Genomic DNA, 21,364 nt, shown 5'->3' with positions numbered 1-21,364 from the left:
GCACAAATACTAAAACAGTAGAAGCTGATGCAAAATTACAAAGGAGTATGACAGTTTGTCAAGGCATATTGCCATTGCCATTTGCTCATGCTATATTATAAATTACATGGTGAGAAGGCAGTAAGTGCTGTTCAAATAACTCTGGGTAAGTTTTTAATATAAAAATAAAACAAATCCTTAATGTTTTAAATCACAGGCATTGAATATTAGTTTTTAAATATTTAAATATTTAATATTTCCTTTCCTTATATATTTATAATCTACAGTAAGAGTTTTTAAAATTTTGATAAAAACTTGCAGAGGTCACAGAACAATCAAAATTGCTGCAATGATCACAGTGAAAGATTTTTCAGCCTGCACAGTCATCTCTAAGGTACTGTGCAACCACACAAAGCAAGGAGTGCCTGTAGTGCTGTTTCCATGATACGATGCTATCTCACTAAACATACAAAAGGTTTTAATGTGTGAGACTTGAAAGAAAGATTCCTTCCAGAACAGATTAAAAAGTAGACTAAAACTATTGAGGTCTTCAGCTAATGATTAAAAGAATTTCTAAACATCAAGTTTATGGTCTGTGACAACTGCATCCTTAGAAGTCTTCAAAAACACACATACACACACACAAACAATTATGCCTCCTCATTTTCTCATTGAGGCTTAATAAAAAGTGCATAGTTGCACTTCCCTAGTGGCCTGGTAGTTAAGAATCTGCCTGCCAATGCAGGGGACACAGGTTCAATCCCTGGTACAGGAAGATTCCACACACCTCTGGGCAACTAAGCCCGTGCAACACAACTACTGAGCCCATGCTCTAGAGCCTGTGCTCCTCAGTAAGAGAAGCCACCACAATGAGGAGCCCATGTACCACAACGAAGACTAGCCCCCACTCCCTGCAAATAGAAAAACGCCTCGTGTAGCAACAAGAACCCTGTGTAGCCAATAAATGAATAAATAAAATTTTTTAATTTTTTTTTAAAGTGCACAGCAATGTTAGGGCTATAAGATAAATAAACAACAAACTTTCAAGGAATTTTCAAGCTAATTTAAGACTCAGATACATTCAAGTGACAAGTTTATATAACAAAAAAAACAATTAAGTGATGTTAGTGGGACTCAGTGAATGATACATTCACATGAGCTCATTGCAGTTTCCAGGAAAAAGTAAGAGTTGACAACCATAAAAAAGAATGAAGTCATGTCATCTGCAGCAACATGGCTGGGCCTAGACATCATGATACTAAATGAAGTAAGTCAGACAGAGAAAAGATAAGTATCATATCATATCACTTATGTGTGGAATCTAAAAAGAAATGATACAAATGAACTTATTTATAAAATAGAAATCAATTCATAGACATAAAAAATGTCTCATAGATATAAAAACAAACTTATGGTTACTAAAAGGGATAGAAGGGGGAGTGGGGGATAAATTAGGAGTTTGGGATTAACATATACACACTACTATATACAAAAAGGATTTACTGTACAGCACAGGGAAATATACTCAATATCTTGTAAAAACCTATAATGGAAAAATGGAAAAAGAATGAAAAAGAATACATGAATATATACATACACACTTGAAACTAACACAGCATTGTAAATTAACAAACACCCCAGGTTGGTCGGTGCCCAATATGCTACTGGAGATCAGTGGAGAAATAACTGCAGAAAGAATGAAGAGACAGAGCCAAAGCAAAAACAACACCCAGTTGTGGATGTGATTGGTAATGGAAGTAAAGTCCGATGCTGTAAACAGCAATATTGCATAGGAACCTGGAATGTTAGGTCTATGAATCAAGGCAAATTGGAAGTGGTCTAACAGGAGATGGCAAGAGTGAACGTCAATATTATAGGAATGAGCGAACTAAAATGGGATGGAATGGGTGAATTTAACTCAGACGACCATTATATCTACTACTGTGGGCAGGAATCCCTTAGAAGAAATGGAGTAGCCATCATAGTCAACAAAAGAGTCCAAAATTCAGTACTTGGATGCAATCTCAAAAACGACAGAACGATATCTGTTCATTTCCAAGGCAAACCAGTCAATGTCAGAGTAATCCAAGTCTATGCCCTGACCAGTAAAGCTGAAGAAGTTGAACGGTTCTATGAAGACCTACAAGACCTTCTAGAATTAACACCCAAAAAAGATGTCCTTTTCATTATAGGGGACTGGAATGCAAAAGTAGGAAGTCAAGAAATACCTGGAGTAACAGGCCAATTTGACCTTGGAGTACAAAATGAAGCAGGGTAAAGGCTAATAGAGCTTTGCCAAGAGAATGCACTTGTCATAGCAAACACCCTCTTCCAACAACACAAGAGAAGACTCTACACACGGACATCACCAGATGGTCAATACCAAAATCAGACTGATAATATTCTTTGCAGCCAAAGATGGAGAAGTTCCATCCAGTCAGCAAAATCAAGACCGGGAGCTGACTGTGGCTCAGATCATCAACTCCTTATTGCTAAATTCAGACTTAAATTGAAGAAAGTAGGGAAAACCACTAGACCATTTAAGTATGACCTAAATCAAATCCCTTATACAGTGGAAGTGATGAATAGATTTCAAGGGAATAGATCTGAGAGGGTGCCTGAAGAACTATGGACGAAGGTTTGTGACATTATACAGGAGGCAGGGATCAAGACCATCTCCAAGAAAAAGAAATGCAAAAAAGCAAAATGGCTGTCTGAGGAGGCCTTATAAATAGCTGTGAATAGAAGAGAAGTGAAAGGCAAAGGAGAAATGGAAAGATATACCCATTTGAATGCAGAATTCCAAAGAATAGCAAGGAGAGATAAGAAAGCCTTCCTCAGCAATCAATGCAAAGATTTAGAAGAAAACAACAGAATGGGAAAGACTAGAGATCTCTTCAAGAAAATTAGAGATACCAATGGAACATTTCATGCAAAGATGGGCTCAATAAAGGACAGAAATGGTAGAGACCTAACAGAAGCAGAAGATATTAAGAAGAGGTGGCAAGGATACACAGAAGAACTGTACAAAAAAGATCTTCACGACCCAGATAATCACGATGGTAAGATCACCAACCTAGAGCCAGACATCCTGGAATGTGAAGTCAAGTGAGCCTTAGGAAGCATCACTCCAAACAAAGCTAGTGGAGGTGATGGAATTCCAGCTGAGCTATTTCAAATCCTAAAGGATGATGCTGTGAAAGTGCTGCACTCAATATGCCAGCAAATTGGGAAAACTCAGCAGTGGCCACAGGACTGGAAAAGGTCAGTTTTCATTCCAATCCCAAAGAATGCTCAAACTACCACACAATTGCACTCATCTGACACGATAGTAAAGTAATGCTCAAAATTCTCCAAGCCAGACTTCAACAGTATGTGAACCATGAACCTACAGATGTTCAAACTGGTTTTAGAAAAGGCAGATGAACCAGAGATCAAATTGCCAAATCCGTTGGTTCATCAAAAAAGCAAGAGAGTTCCAGAGAAACATCTATTTCTGCTTTATTGATTATTCCAAAGCCTTTGACTGTGTGGACCACAACAGACTGTGGAAAATTCTGAAAGAGGTGGCAATACCAGATCACATGCCCTGCCTCTTGAGAAACCTGTATGCAGGTCAGGAAGCAACAGTTAGAACTGGACATGAAACAACAGACTGGTTCCAAATAAAGAAAGGAGTATGCCAAATCTGTATATTGTCACTCTGCTTATTTAACTTATATGCAGAGTACATCATGAGAAACGCTGGGCTGGATGAAGCACAAGCTGGAATCAAGATTGCCAGGAGAAATATCAATAACCTCAGATATGCAGATGATACCACCCTCATGACAGAAAGTGAAGAACTAAAGAGCCTCTTGATGAAAGTGAAAGAGGAGAGTGAAAAAGTTGGCTTAAAACTCAACATTCAGAAAATGAAGATCATGGCATCCGTTCCCATCACTTCATGGCAAATAGACGGGGAAACAGTGGAAACAGTGACAGACTTAATTTGGTGGTGGGGGTGGGGGAGCTTCAAAATCACTGTAGATGGTGACTGCAGCCATGAAATAAAAAGACGCTTACTCCTTGGAAGAAAAGTTGTGACCAACCTAGACAGCATATTAAAAAGCAGACACATTACCTTGCCAACAAAGGTCCAACTAGTCAAAGCTATGGTTTTTCCAGTAGTCATGTTATGGATGTGAGAGTTGGAATAAAAAGAAAGTTGAATGCCAAAGAGTTGATGCTTTTGAACTGTAGTGTTGGAGAAGACTCTTGAGAGTCCCTTGGACTGCAAGGAGATCCAACCAGTCCATCCTAAAGGAAATTAGTCCTGAATATTCATTGGAAGGACTGATGCTGCAGCTAAAACTCCAATACTTTGGCCACCTGATGCGAAGAACTGACTCATTGGAAAAGACCCTGATGCTGGGAAAGATTGAAGGCAGGAGAAGAGGATGAGAGAGGATGAGATGGCTGGATGGCGACACCAACTCAATGGATATGAGTTTGAGTAAACTCGGAGTTGGCGACAGACAGGGAGGGTTGCAAAGAGTCAGATACAACTGAGCAACTGAACTGAATTTTTTAAAATAAGAGTTGAGTTGGACCTATTCTATGTAGCCCAATGGGCTTCCTTGGTGGCTTAGCTGGTAAAGAATCTGCCTGCAATGTGGGAGATCTGGGTTCAATCCCTGGATTGGGAAGATCCCCTGGAGAAGTAACCGGCTACTCACTCCAATATTCTGGCCTGGAGAATTCCATACAGTCCGTGGGGTCACAAAGAGTCAGACACAACTAAGTGACTTTCACTTATGTAGCCCAATAATAGTGGGTGCATGCTAAGTTGCTTCAGTCTAGTCCCACTCTTTGAGATCCTATGGCAGCAGGGACAAAAACCCCAGGCATAAAGCCTGGCATAAACAAAAAGAAAAGGGAAATGAGTGGATCAACAAGAGCAGCTCTGTCAGCAGAATAGGAAGAAATAAATGGGGAAATGTGACCACTGAAAGCACTGGAGAGTAATGAGAAGCAGGTGGATCCTGGAGAAATAAAGTTATGAAATGAGTTTCCATTTTCAGGGTGCAGAGGTGAACTGCTGACTGCAGGTGAGCAGGACAAGAGTGCTGCCTCTCTGGCCTGTGGAATCAGACTACTGAAGCACAAAAAAGTCATAGCCTTTAGCCAAGGAAGAAGGGGATCCAGAAGGAAAAGAGGCAGAAAAGGGATACATAAATTCTGCCTTCCAACATCTCTGGATAAGCTTGAGTTAACACGTATGAAGCAAATTCAAAGCAATTCAACTAAAGACAATATCTGTATTGAAGCTGAAGCTTCAATTCAAGAAATAAAGTATGTGGTTTTATTCTAACCAAGAAAATTACTAGCCAAACAGTATCATCAACAACCACTGAAAACAATGGCAAACTTACAAGAAAAAAAACAAAATTAACTCAGGAAGATTTCAAACAAACCAATAAATAGCAGGAAAAGAGTAACAGAGGAACAAAAACAGAAGACAGAAATAAAATGGTAAGTAAAGGCAAAATCAATAGTATTGATGATCACATTAACTGTTAGTGGACAAAGATTCAATTAAGAGACAAAGACTGCCAAAACTGACTTTAAAAGCAAGACACAATTATATGCTGTTCAAAAGAGATGAATTTTAAATGTAAAAGCCCAGAGAGATTGAAAATATATAAATAGAAAAATATACATAAAGCAAAAAGTAAGCAGAAGACGGCTAGAGTGGCTATATTAATATCAAACAAAATAGATTTTAGGACAAAAAATAGTATACCAGAAATAAAGAAAAACCTTGCATAATAATAAAAGGATCAATTCCTCAAGAAGACAATAATAAAAGTGCTTATGTTAATAACAGAGCTTTAAAACACATGAAGCAAAATTTGACAATATTAAAGAGGAAAATCATGGAGAAGGAAATGGCAACCCACTCCAGTAATATTCCCTGGAAAACCCCATGGACAGAGGAGCCTGGTAGGCTACAGTCCATGGGATCACAAGAGTCAGACACGACTTAGCAACTAAACCATCCACCACTACAAGGTGAATATATGCCTAAAGATAATGTGTGAAAAGGATATTTGCCATACACTAGATAGTTTTTTGGTGGGAGTGTGGGAGTCAAGGAAGACTTGGGGCTATTTTTTCATCAACTTCCATTTCATACTTATTTATAATGGCCATTATTTTTACTAATACTATAAAACTATGAAAATGAATAAAATACTAAAAGTTTCATATAGCCAAAAATTCATAATATGATGATTTTATTTTATATGATAATATGAATTGAAACATGTATCTATCACAGATGTAAAAAATAAATAAATAGAGGAGAGGAAAATAAATAAATAAATAAATAAAAGATAAAGAGAAAAATCTCGAATTCCAAAATCTTAATTGGAGATTGTAACTTCATTCCAGCAATTGATGGAATAACTAGACCTAAATAAGTCAGCAAAGAGAAACAAGATATGAACAACACTATCAACTGCCTTGACCTAGTTGATATCTTTGACCTAGCTGATATCCATAGAACTATAGCTCACTACTGCAAAATACTCATTCTTTTCAATTGCTCACAGTAGGTTCACCAAGATAAATCATATGCTGGCCATAAAACAAGCCTCAGTAAATTGAAAAGCAATAATATCATTCCAAGTATGTCCTTTAAAAACAATGGAAATAGATTAGATATCAGTAATAAGATAACTTTAAAAAATCCAAATATTAGGGACGTAAGTACAAACTTCATTAAATAACTCATGGATCAAAGAAGTAACCATGAGGAGGATTAGAAAACATTCTTAACATTATCATTAAAATGAAAACATGTCAAAATTTGTGGGATACAGCAAAAGCAGTGATTGGAAAGAACATTTTAGGTTTAAATTATTGTGTTAAAAAAGAAGAAAGATTTATGACCAATAGCCTAGGTCTTCCCTGGAGTGCACTGCACTGTCAGTGCAGGGGACACGGGTTCCATCCCTGGTCTGGGAAGATTCCACATATTACCGAGCAACTAAGCCTGTATACCACAACTACTGAGCCCATGCTCTAGAGCCCTCCTGCCACAACTACTAAAGTCTGCACACCTTAAAGCTCTCACACCTCAATTACTGAGCCTGTGTGCTGCAACTACTGAAGCCTATGTGCCTAGAGCCTGTGTTCCACAAGAGGAACCACCGCAATGAGGCCCACGCACCACAACTAAAGAGTAGCCCCTGCTTGCCACAACTAGAGGAAAGCCCAAGCCCGTGCAAAGCAACACACCCAGCACAGGCAGGAAGAAATACAGAAAAAAATTTAATAAAATCAATGGCCTAACCTCCCATCTTAGGAAATGAAAAAGACAACAAATTAAATGAAAAGTAATTAGAAAGAAGGAAATAATAAAGAGCAGAAATTGATGAAGCAGAAAACGTACAATACTGAAAATCAATAAACCTAATAACTGATTGAACAGAAAGATGAACAAAATTGATAAGTATCTAAGCAGACTAATGAAACAAAAAAGATACAAATTAACAACAGTATGAATAGAATGAAAGAAAGAACACCATTAGAGATCCTACAGAAATGAAAACAATAATAAAAGAATGTTACTAACAATTTCATGCTGATAAATTTACAACCTGGATTAAATGTAAAAATTAACTGAAAGAAACAAAATACTAAAACTAATCCAAGAAGAATTAGAAAATTTAAATGCCCTCATATCAAAGAAATTTAATCCATAATTAAAACCTTCCCACAAAGAATAGTCACGGTAAAGATGACTAGACTGGTCAATTCTACCACATACTTAAGGACAAAACATGCCTTTTTCCAGAAAACACAAGAAGAGGGAAAACTTCAAAACTCATCATATGAGGCCAGTATCCCTCTGATACCAAAACCAGCAAAAGACATCATGAGAAAACAAAACACAAATCTGACAAAAAAAAAAAAAGAAGAAAGAAAACACAAATCAATATTCCTCATAAACATAGATGCAAAAATTCTTGACAAAATTATAGCAAATCATATCTAACAATATATAAAAATGGTATATGTAATGACAAAGTGGTATTTTATCCCATGATTGCAAGGCTGACTTAACATTCCAAAGTGAGTGAGAAAAAATATAACTTCAATAGATGAAGGAAAAATGTGACAAAATTCAACACTCAATCATAATAGAAATTGAATGGAATATCCTCCACCTGATTAAGGGCATCATCATCAACAATACAAAGCTCATACTTTTGCACTAAGATCAGGAATGAGTAGAGGAAGTTTGCTCTAATCTTTTCTATTCATAGTTGTACTGGATATCCTAACTGGTACAATGGAGCTAGAAAAAGAAATAAAAGGCAAAGGCCAAAAAAAAAAAAAAAGAAGGAAGAAGCAAAACTGTCATTACCTGTAGACAACAGGATCATATACAGAGAGAATCCAAAAAGCCCTACTAGAACTTAAAAGAAAACTCAAAAGGGTCACATGACACACTTTTTTCTATAGACTCAGTTCAGTTCAGTCGCTCAGTCGTGTTCGACTCTTTGCGACCCCATGAACCACAGCACGCCAGGCCCCCTGTCCATCACCAACTCCCAGAGTCCACCCAAACCCATGTCCATTGAGTCAGTGATGCCATCCAGTCATCTCATCCCTCTGTCATCCCCTTCTCCTCCTGCCCTCAATCTTTTCCAGCATCAGGGTCTTTTCAAATGAGTCAGCTCTTCGCATCAGGTGGCCAAAGTATTGGAGTTTCAGCTTCAACATCAGTCCTTCCAATCAGCACCCAGGACTGATCTCCTTTAGGATGGACTGGTTGGATCTCCTTGCAATCCAAGGGACTCTCAAGAGTCTTCTCCAACATCACAGTTCAAAAGCATCAATTCTATACACTAGCAATTAAAAATTGCTAAATGAAAAATTTTAAATACATTTTTAATAGCATCAAAAAACAAAATACTTAGAAATAAATTTAATTAAAGATGTGAAAGACCTGAACACTGAAAGTGACAGAAGTTGCAAAGGGAAATAAAATAAAAACTAAATAAACAGAGAGATATACCATATTCATGGACTGGAATGTTAAGACAGTAATTATCTCCAAATTACTCTAAGAATTCAATGCAATCCCATTAGTTTCCTAGTAGATTTTTTTAAGAAATTGATGTTGGTTCTACACTTACATAAAAATGCAAAGACAGAGAATTAGCAAAAACCTAGAAAAAGAATAGTTAGAAGATTCCCAATATCTGATGTCAAAACTTACAAAATTATAGTAATGAAAACAATATGATTTTGATAAGGATAAATAATAAATCAATGGAACAAAACAGTACAGTAATATCCTCACACTTTTACAGTCAAATGATTTGTGGAAAAGGTACCAAAGATAATTCAATGGTGAAAGGATAGTCTTTTCAACAAATGTGCCTGGAACATGGTTATCTATCTGGAAAATAAATAAATAAACCTGATCCTTACCTCATTCAGTCCCTAAAATTAACTTGAAATGAATCACAGACCTAAAGGTAAAAACTACAAAAATTCTAGAGGAAAAGAAAAACTTTACAACTTTCAGTAAGACAAATATTTCTTAAATAAGACACAGAAAGAATGAATATATACACAGACAACAGCTATGAGGCAGCTGGAGATAAAGATACCATAATGGGATCAGGCTTATTGTTTTCTGGGGGGATCTCATAGTGCTTTCGTCCATACTTCTTTTGAAGTCCATATCACACCAAAATCACTATTTCTTTCAGACAAAATAAATGAGAATAAAAAACTCTCCATCCAATCTCTGGAACCCTTCAATCGTAACATAAAAAATTAACTTTTACAGAGAGAGAAAGAGAAATTTGAAGGTATGTTTTACCACATCAAACTAGACAACAATGACAGTTGGAGAAAGATTTCAGAATGAATTATAATGAAAATGTGAAAAAAGTCAAAAAGAAAAGGAATTGATAAAAATTTACCAGACATATCTTTACAAGGGAGTAAAAATGAATCTTCTTTTATATAATGAGTATATTCCTAGAAAAGTATAAATGCGAGTTTTTATCAAAGGAAACTTCTATGCAGTAGAAATTTCTTCATAAGTTAATTTTATTATGAATCATATTATATAGAAAGACCCTTTCATGACTTCAGTAACAAACCCTAACATATTTTATATAATTCTAAATCTTGTTGCTTAAAGCCAAATATGGAGTTGAAATATTAATGCAAATTTTAAATATACAATAAACTTATTTATCATAAAAGAAAAAAATCAGAGACTAAAATTGAGAGAAATTATCTTAAAAAGGTCATAACAGTGCACCTTCCAGCCATTTTCTGTGCAAAATCATAAGAAGTGGACATGAGAAAGTGGAAATGACATAGAAAAAGGGAAAAGATAAAAGTTTGAAGCTATTCACAAATAATAAGAACACAAAATAAGTAGACCTCAATAAAGAAGGAATGAAGACACTTAATCTAAAATTTAAGCTCTCTATATTTATTGGGCTCACTGTATCATCACAGGCTTTTAAAAAAGAAGAAAGAAAAAGAGAGGATACAGACTAAGGTTTGGTAGAATAACTAATTTGAACATTTAATAAAAATGCACAATCATAGCTGTTATACACGAAACACCAAGTATGTACAAGTAACAAATAATCTCTAACTCTTAAATAACCTTACAAGATAGGTACTATCATTCCATTTATCTTAACCCCAGAGATGTTAAGAGACTTATCTAAAGCCATATTGTCATTAATAGAAGTGAAGGAATTTGCACCTAGGTCTGTCCTTTGAAAACAACAATCTAACTCCCAAACAGTGTCACGTAACATTTTTTAAAAAACAGATCTGGTTTCATTTACAGTGATTATAGTTGCAAAAGAAATCCTTTAGGGAATTACAGAATCCTAAACAACTTATAAGGTAGCAGCATTGCTAGAAATTCCACTGACTGAGGCCAAAAATACCTACCAGAATTAAAGCAGAAAGCAACATGACTATGATATATCACTAATAAGATAGTAAGAATCGTTTTTAAATTTCTGGGAAATTTTCACTAACATTTGTTAGTCCAACAGAAAGCCAAAAATAGAATGAAATGGGTTTGCAGTTCAATTTAAAAAAAAAAACCGCAAACACTTTGATCACATCTTAAGAAAGCATTTCTAAAACTGGATGTTAGAAGGTGAACAGGCACAATGAAAATAAAGCATATACCAAATAAAGATAACAACTCAAGCCTTAAACTATTCAAGGGAATATAGATAATTATCCTGATTTATTAGGGAAAAAAAGCTTCTCTGATCAACTACCATTCTGAAAACAAGCAGTTGTTGTTAGAGAATAAAATTATTTTAAACTGAAGAAATACAATCATAATACTCCATCTGAAATATCAGTGCAAAAAAGAGATATCCAAAACCTAGATAAATAACTAGAATGCATCCTATCAAGAAGGTAAGCTGGAGTAAAAAACAACAATGTATATCTCAAACACAAAGGAAAATAATTAGACACGGAAAGCAAACTTCCAAAGTATAAAAAAGGAAGGCATTCACTAGTGTTCCAGCTCAATGAAGCCAATTCCACATCTTGTTGAAGTACAGACTATTAAAATATTAATAACTGTACTCAGTCAATAAAAAGTTACATTAAAATAAGGACGCACAAAAGGTTCTGTGAAAGTAGAGGAAATTTCTACCTTTGGCCACTTGGGATTGAGAAGTCGAGCTTTGATCGCATCGTCCAGTGCCTTGTCATACTGCTGGATTTTCATATAGGCTGCAGATCTATTGCTGTATAAGATACAGTTCTGAGGGTCAACAGCCAGGGCTTCATTGTACAGAACAATAGCTGTGTGGAAATCTCCATCATGACAGGCCTGATTACTCTGACGAACTTTCTCAACGAATTCAGCTTTGCTCAGCACTGGTCCATCAGGACTTCTCCGGCCAATACTCTTAGCACCAAAGAGAGGAATCTACAAATAAAGAAACTCTGTGAGATAAAGTTCAGTTAATCCAGAGAGGTTCCTTGTTGAAATTTCAAAAGAATATGGACATTCTTCATAGTCTGCTTTATATTACAGTTAACTTTTGTGCCCAGAAAGACAACACACTTTCCAAGAAGCAGCAAACACAGTACCTTAAATACATATGTATATATGTATGTGTGTTCATATATACACATATAGTTACAAACATATATATTTATATATGCATACATTTTTTGTTTCAGAGAATGAATGAACGAATAAATGCAAAAACTAATCAGGCTTTTCCTTGGCAATTTAAAGTTATGCTAAGAAAAAAACAAAATGCAAACCAATGCAGACAACACGATCTCAATTATGTTAAGATGGCTGCATTTAGGAAATTAACAAAAGGAACAAGATCAAAGTATCAACCATGCTAAGTTATATTTGGATACAAGATTATGAGTTATTTTCTTAAAATTTTCTTTTAACCCAATGTGACACAATGAGCACATGTAAGTCTTAAATTTAAAAAAATAATAACCTTTTAAAAAATAAATTTTCACGTACCAAGGAATCTTTTTAGACTGGCAAATTTGGCAACTATAATTTGCCTACCACCATGAAATTTCAAAGACAAACATCAGTTTTTGGAGATCATCAAAAAGGAAAAAAAAAAAAAAAAAAACCTGCCGTAAATTGTATCTTGGCAATTTAAACCCTGTCTCTGACGTTGATTTTTCCAAATCACTAAGTTTTCTATGACTTTATAGCAGTGACCTTAAAACAAAAGGGAATAAATGAGTCAAATGTTACTCACTTTTAAAAAAGGAAAATTAGAAACTGCATTAGAATCCCAAGGATAGATGCTTAAGACAGCAGTGTCAAGAGAAACAGTTCGCAATTTCAAGTAGGCTTGCCCTAAGTGATATTAAAACAAAAAATTTAAATTCCTTCCCCACGTCTTCCTTTAAGACTCAGTCCAGTCCCTCCATTCAAAAGTGGACAGATCTAATAGGTAACAGATACAACAGGTACAAAAGTAACAGACTCCTCACTGAGGTAGTTGCATTAAAAAAGAACAGACTCCACAGAGAGGAGGAAGACGACCAAGCCAATCTCCCACATAGGCAATCAAATTTTTTCCTCTACTCATAGGGGTATCATATCCTAGTTTTCTAGGACAATTTAAAATTTTCTAGAAATTTCAAACATCAGTGCCCAAATTATATCCCTCAAATTCCTCATACTAATATAGAAGTAGCCAACAATGTATACTCTGGTTAGGGTTCTGTTTGTGTTTTTTTAATTATGATCATGAAACATATTTCTTGAAAGTGAATGGACTATGGAACATTGAGCAAATGACCAGGATTTTCCTGAAGAGTCTTGATTAATTTTTTAATTTCAGCCACACCAAACTAATGGATCAATATAAGACATTTAACAATGTATAAGATATTTCATTTTGGGAAACAGTCATCATCATGACTCTACTTAAGGGCAGTACTATCCATAAATTATAGAACAAATTCAACAATTGAAAATTCAGGGGTACAACATAAAAATAGCAGTAACAGTAATAGAAGTAAAATTTGTTAGGTTCATATGTGGCCTAAAAGTGAAAAAGACATAATCCTACTATTACAGCATTCCTTGCTTCTCAGGGTAATTTGGTTCTACTTCAAAATAGATAAGAATCAAATTAAGAAAAGAGTCTGCATTCTATTATCTCCATATACAGTAATACAAAGTAACATTTTCCAAAATATGTTCCAAGGAACCCCTAGGTCCTCTGGAGACTGGGATGAACAAAGTTAAAATAAGTTTCTTCTTTAGTGGAAGACACTTAGACAGTGCATGGAATCCTCCAGGCCAGAACACTGGAGTGAGTGGCCTTTCCCTTCTCCAGGGGATCTTTCCAAACCAGGGATCAAACCCAGGTCTACTGCATTGCAGATGGATTCTTTACCAGCTGAGCCACAAGGGAAGCCCAAGAATACTGAAGTAGGTAGCCTGTCCCTTCTCCAGCAAATCTTCCCGAGCCAGGAATCAAACCAGGGTCTCCTGCATTGCAGGCAGATTCTTTACCACCTGAGCTATCAGGGAAGCCTGCTAAGAGTTATTTCACACATTGTAAATCTGATAGAGGAGATAGCTATTATACATAATAAGATCAAAGTATCTTTTTGATGGAGTACCTAGTTGGACAAGAAAATGCTCGAACCACTGATGTAAACTATTAAATAATGCCTCTGAGAGCAAAGAAAAACATCATGAAAAAGTTAGTGCCAGTGCAGAAAGATTATAAATACTAGAGTTCTCCAACACCATCATCATCACAAAATGCCCACAAATGTAACAGAAAAATACACTCTAGTAGGTGTCCACAGAAGCATCTAATTTGTCAAAATATGTCTGAGTCTACTCAGCTGGTTACAATGTGGTTCTTAGGAGGCTAAGAAATGGCAATTTTCGTGTATGATTTTTTAAAAGAGATATAATTTCCTTTGTCCTTCTCTATCTTCTCTGCAATTGATAAACTTGGCAATACAGAGAGATTTTTTTTAAAAGTTTGAAAAAAAAAATAAAAAGGTTTGCATGTATTTCTCAGATTATATAATACCGGGAAAAATGGCCATATTAAATTCATAGACTACTAAGGCGAATATACAGTACTATCCAAAAAAAAGCAAAGTTTTGAAATACCACTTAATTCCTCTGATATTCTTTCTTTCCTCATATATTTCATATAGGTATAGTTTACGAATGTCAACATCCGTTAACATTGTTGTTTTCTTCTGACCCTCTGACAGACTCATCTTAAAAGGATAGAAGTGTCAATAACATATGGACCAAACTGACTCAGACTATTCAGCCACATACAATTACTTAACATAGCTCCAGTTCTGTTATAAATTTTGACTATTCAAATGATATAAAAAATGCTTATCAGGTATAAATATCTGCATGGAAAAACTTATTTTTAAAAAAGTAAAAAGATGAGTCACAAGTAAGTTTAAAAAAAAAACTATTTGTAATACATGATAAAAAGCTAATTTGCTTACTATATAGTGAAAGAAAAGTAAAAGTTGCTCAGTCATGTCTGACTCTTTGCAACCCCATGGACTATACAATCCATGGAATTCTCCAGGCCAGAATACTAGAGTGGGTAGCCTTTCCCTTCTCCAGGGGATCTCCCTGACCAACAAATCAAACCGGGGTCTCCTGCACTCCAGGTGTATTCTTTACCAACTGAGCTATCAGGGAAGCCCTTACTATATAAAAATCTACAAATAAATTAGAAAAAAAAATCCAGTGGAAAAAGCAAAGAATATGTACAGGCAGATCATGAGAAAGGAAATTTATATGGCTTTTAATCATATTTTTAAATGCGTGGCTTCAATTATTTTAAAAGAAAATCAAACCATGAAATATCACTTTTCACCTCTCCTACTAATGGGGGAAAAAAATACATTTTAATGGTAAGAGGATAAAGAAAAAGTCCCACACATACATTGTTGGTGGAAGTGCAAGCTGGTGTAATCATAGAACAATTTAGGAATATCTAAAAAAAAATGCAAAAGATACACACCCTTCAAATTCTAGAAGTTTTTCCTACTTCTAGTAAATTAGACTTCAGATACATTAACCTATGTAAACAAAGCTATATATACCAGGATATTCATAATAGCATCATTTGTATGAGCAGAGCTCTTGGGTGAACAGGTACATTGTCAATGAGCAGTACTATTTTGAAAGTAATCTTTTTTTCTGAGCAATAGATTTCAACAGTGGGCTTAAAACAGTCAGTAAACCATGCTGTCAACAGATGTACTGTCATCCAGGTAGATAGATATAGCATAATTCCTAAGGACCCTAGGATTTCTTGAATAGTAAATAGCATTGGCTTCAACTTAAAGTTACTAGCTGCAATAGCCCTAATAAGAGTCAGCCTGTTCTTTGAAGTTTCAAAGTCAGACACTGACTTCTCCTCTGTAGCTATGAAAGTCCTAGACGGCATCTTCTTCCAACAGAAGGCTGTTTTCATCTACACTGAAAATCTGTTGTCTAGTGTAGCCACCTTCATTAATTACCTTAGTGAGGTCTTCTGGATAACTGGCTTCTATGTCAGCACTTGCTGTCTCATATTCTACCTTCCTGTTATGGAAACAGCTTCTTTCCTCATAAACCAACCTCTAAAAACGTCAATTTTTTCCTCTGCAGCTTCCTCGCCTCTCTCAGCCTTCACAGAAGTAAAGAGAATCAGGGCCTTACTGCAGATTAGACTTTGGCTTACGGGAATGTTGTGGCTGGTTTGATCTCCTATCCAGACCCCTACAACTTTCTCCATGTCAGTAATGAGGCTGTTTCACTTCCTTATCATTTTCGTGTTCATTAGAGTAGCACTTTTCTCCCCCACAGCTTTAATAAGTTTCCCCCTTCAGTGTCTATTTGCAGCACCCAGTATCCCTTTGAAATACCAGACAGACTTAGCAGTGGCCAACAGTAAAGCTTAGACCTCCAAAGTTTAAAAGCTCAGGTCCTCTGAGCATTCTGTGTTGCATTTGTCCAAAACGTGACTCTCTATAGTTGAAGAGCTTTAAATGTACCAGTGAAAAAAGTTTTCTCCTCTTCAAGGGGAAGAAAGAAAACCACTCCTCAAAACCCAGCAGATCTGTCGGTAGGGGCTTTCCTCCTGCCCCATCTCCTCAGCTTAGTTTTTTGCAGTGGAGCAAAAGACCAAAATCTAACTTGAGTTACAAGAAACAAGACAGTGATGGCTATAAAGGGAGTGACAGAAGCAGCAGATTCTCCTTTACCTCCCATATCCAATATGTGTCTCACAGAAAAACAAAAATAACAGGTCCACAAAATACAAGAGCTAGAATTATAAAAAATCCATTCATCCAGTGGTGGTGCAGCATTAGTCACTCAGTCTTGTCTGATTCTGTGACACCACGGACTGCAGACTGCCAGGAGTCTCTGTCCATGGCATTCTCCAGGCAATAATACTGAAGTGGGTAGCCATTTCCTTCTCCAGGGGGTCTTCCTGACCCAGAGATCGTCTGCATTGCAGTTAGGACACATACATTTACCAATTAAGTCTGGCATCTTATACGGGTACAGTTAATTGTGCCCCAAAACAACCACAATACTAGCATCACAGATAACCATAACAAATAAAATAAAAATTTTTTGAAATATTGTGAGGATTACCAAAATGTGACACAGAGATATGAAGTGAGCAAATATGAAGTGGGCAGGAGGGGAGGAGGGGGAGAATGCCACCAATAAACTTGCTCAAAGCAGTTGCCACAAACCTTCCATTTGTAAAAAAGAAAAAAAAAATGCAGCATCTGCAAAGTGCAATAAAGCGAAGCACAGTAAAATGAGGCATGCCAATATTTTAGCTTGCTCCTTGGAAGAAAAGCTATGACCAACCTAGACAGCATATTAAAAAACAGAGACATTACTTTGCCAACAAAGGTCAAAGGACTACTGGTTTTTCCAGTAGTCGTGTATGGATGTGAGAGTTGGACTATAAGGAAAGCTGAAGGCTGAAGAATTGATGATTTTTGAACTGTAGTGTCAGAGAAGACTCTTGAGAGTCCCTTGGACTGCAAGGAGGTCAAACCAGTCCATCCTAAAGGAAATCAGTGCTGAATATTCATTGAAGGACTGACGCTGAAGCTGAAACACCAATACTTTGGCCACCTGATTCAAAGAACTGACTAATTGGAAAAGACCCTGATGCTGGGAAAGATTGAAGGCAGGAGGAGAAGGGGATGACAGAGGATGAGATGGTTGGGTGGCATCACCAACTCTATGGACATGAGTTCGGGTAAGCTCTGGGAGTTGATGATGGACAGGGAGGCCTGGCGTGCTGCAGTCCATGGGGTCACAAAGAGTCAGACACAACTGAGCAACTGAACTGAATATTTTAGCCAATGACAAAACTGCCAATATTTATACTAAAAGTAGATATGCTTTAGATAACTCATGATTTTGAAATGTTGTGGGAGGAACATGGCTTTCTCACTTCTAGTGTAAATTAAACTTAAAATGGTCCCTATGTTCAGGAATTATTGGATGCAATACTTTTACCTGCCACTTTAGCTATTAAAATTCCAGGGCATTCTAAACTTGACTCTCTGGAAGCTAAAGGAAATCACCTTGCTGACATCTCTGCAAGGAATGCTACCCTTAAAGGAACCAACAATCGCCAAACCTCTGTCATGGTCGAAAGGGATATTTCCCTAAATGATAACTTAGGAAAACTGGCTAAAGAAGCCCAACAATGGCCTCAGAAAAACAAAAACAGGATTGGAAACTCAACAATTGTTGACTTGATAAAAAGAGAAAACTCCGGTTTGGACCAAATAACAACCCAGTCCTACCAGAGACTCTCAAATTCTCAATCCTCACCATCGTACCTGCAATAAGCCACTGATCTACTAACAAAATGATAGCCTTCATGAATCAATATTGGTGAGAAAACAATAACAAGGCCACAAAAAGTGCCTGCCTCACTTGTCTCATTTACCTGAAGAACAACCCAGGGAGGCCTGTTAGTACTGCTCTCAGACATTTTAAACTGCCCAGTGGACCACTTGAGGTCTGACAAAATGCATATCATACAACTTCTTCTGTCTCATGAATATAAATATGTTTTAGTCATGGTTTGTATGTTATCACACTGGATGGAAGCCTTCCCTTACAGACAGGCTACTGCCTCTTTTTGTGGCTGAAAAGTCCTTTAGGAAAAAAATTATCCCTACCAAAAGAATGCCTCTCAAACTTCACAGTGATCAAGAACACCTTCTATGGCCACTTCCTTCAACAAGCCTGAGTAGTTTGGCTGGTTTTACAACACTTTCACTGTATTTACCACCCTCAATCCTCTGGTTTAGTCAAATGCCCAAATGGCATTATTAAGATTGGAAAAATTTGTAGAGGCTCTCCAAATACCTTAACCAAAAGCATTGTCATTGGTCCTTCTAAATCTTAGATCCACCCCTTTTGGAATTCATAAACTTTCACCCTTTGCAATAGTCATAGGATGCCTAATGCACTTGGTCCTGGTTCTTTTGATGTGCACCTGATGAAAAGGAGAGATACTCCAATATTGCAAAGGTCTAATTACTTCTATTAAAAATAGCCATGCTTTGGTACAGCAATCTTTTCACAGTGCACTCTCGGGAGACAAAGTACTTAAGCATCTCATCTTGAAACCTGGAGATTTCATCTAAAGGAAACGACACCTCCAGGAGAGTATTTTTTAAAGTTAATGTTAAAATACTGCTGCATTTAAAGTAACTATACACAAAAAGCGATAAAATACTACACAAGAAGAAACTTTTTTTTTTAATGTTTGAGCCAAATTGATACAAACTCACTTTCACAACTTTCTCTGATCAATCTAAATACTATGACAGAGACTTCCCTGGTAGTCCAGTGGCTAAGACTGTGTTCCTAATACAGAGGCCCTGAGTTCATTCCCTGGTCAGGAAATCAGATTCCACATGCCACAGTTAAGACCCAGCGCAACCAAACAAATAATTCTTTTTTTTAATGCTATGACAATCATGGCAAACCAACTATATTTTTAAAAAAATTCAACTAGTATTAAACAAACTAAATCTAACTTCTCCAACTTAAACTAGAAATAAATATGTACTCTAAAGCAGAAGAGTAGGGAATTCCCTGGTAGTCCAGTGGTTAGGACTCTATACTCGCTGCTGAGGCCCTGGGTTCAATTCTTGCATCAGGGAAATAACACCCCATAAGTTGCATGGTGCAGTCAAATATATATATACAGGTATGCAGAGAGAGAGAGAACAGTGTAAAACTATTTGAGACATTTAACTATACCAACTCTTTAATTAAAGAAAAAGGAATAAGCTCAAAAATTAATATTTATTAAGTAGATATCTACATTTTACCCACACAGGAAATTCAAATGAAGAATAAATTTCTGGAATCCATTTTTTAACCAACCAAAAACTTCTTTCAGGAAACTAAAACTGTATTTTTATTTTTCAAATCTGTCCTTGGGCTAAAATTCTGAATCAATAAATTACTTATAGTGTTAATTATTTTTTATTTTTAGTTAACAACTTTTAATTTGCATTATAAAGACTGATTCCCTTCATTAATAAGAAAGGAAGATATAAGCAATGATTTTACAATTCTTCTATTTCAGAGATGCATCTGAAATTACAATCATTCCTTTACTATCTTAAAAACTAATATTTTTATATATCCTCATTTTGTTTGATACTTTTCTTCATTATCTGGTTTAATTCCCAGTATTCATTCAAGAAACATTTATGTCAGATACTGCATTAAGTATTAGTTTAATAACAGTTTTATAACTTTAAATACTTAAAAATAAACTGCTTACCCTGCAGTTAATTTTATATTTTGATTAAAGTTGAGATAATAAAGTGAAATAATAAACTCAGTTTCAAGTACTCATCCTTTTGCTCTATCATCATTATAAAGACTCAAATTTCAGAATACTGTGCCAACATAACCTTAAACCCCAAAGTGAAAACTAGATGTTTACAAAATATCCAGGGGCATTCCTATATTACTGTCCAGCAGTAAGTCTAACATTCCATAGCAAAAGATAGTTATAATGGATTATTATTTGCTTAATGATCATTCAAATCAGTCTAGTGCAATGGTTAAAAAAGTAAACTCCAGAGCCTAACTACTAACTTAAGAATTCAGGGCAAATCAGCTTCCTAACTGTGGAACTTGAACAGGATACTACTTAGTAACCTTGCAGTACCTCAGTTTTCTTTTGTGCAAAAAGAGATATAGTAACTATCTCATGAGATAGTTGTGAGAATTAAATGAGTTAACTTATGTAAAGGACTTAGAACAGTGCATAAAACATAGTAAACACAAAATGTTAGTGATTAAAATCTGAAATCAACAGACCCTACACTTAATGGAAGGAACACTGCCAACATACAGTATTTTATAATTTACATGACTCTTCCAAATATACCTAATGAAAATTTTACTTTTTATGAAGTATATTTTGAATTTATGACCAATTTCCAGAACAATTTTTATAAATAGTCCTCATAAATCTTCATAGAGATTAGGAAGTAATTTAACAAGAGCATTACTTGACAGTGGAGCAAGTTTCAAAAATCCCATTTCTGCATAAACTAAAAGATTCAAGACAGCACTCTACACAAAATATTACATACAGAACAAAAGCATTTGTGACTGCTTTTCGTACTCTCTCAGGAAATTGTGCGATCCCCATAGTACACTTTTCCCAAGGACAAGAAACTATACACAAGGTCAAACGTCCAATAAAGGTGCCTGAATTCCAAAATCATAGTAACATGAAAATTTCTGAGACAGAAA

The 21,364-nt window shown here is 35.8% G+C and overlaps 1 protein-coding gene across 3 annotated transcripts in view; it reads right to left on the bottom strand.

Annotated features, from left to right (window-relative positions):
* The window catches only part of TTC28 (tetratricopeptide repeat domain 28), a 599,164-nt gene that overhangs the window by 569,713 nt on the left and 8,087 nt on the right, over positions 1-21,364 (bottom strand). For 2 of the 3 annotated variants that reach the window (XM_065904566.1, XM_065904567.1), the window contains exon 2: positions 11,699-11,977. The exons of the other annotated variant lie outside the window; for it this stretch is intronic. In XM_065904566.1, the coding sequence (XP_065760638.1) occupies positions 11,699-11,977 (279 nt within the window). The remainder of the gene's footprint in view (positions 1-11,698; positions 11,978-21,364) is intronic. 3 annotated transcript variants of the gene reach the window in all.

The sequence above is a fragment of the Muntiacus reevesi genome, chromosome 13, assembly GCF_963930625.1.
Source record: "Muntiacus reevesi chromosome 13, mMunRee1.1, whole genome shotgun sequence".
NCBI classification, from domain to species: domain Eukaryota; kingdom Metazoa; phylum Chordata; class Mammalia; order Artiodactyla; family Cervidae; genus Muntiacus; species Muntiacus reevesi.
Note: the sequence above shows the minus strand (reverse complement) of the source record. Positions and strands in the feature narration are given on the sequence as shown.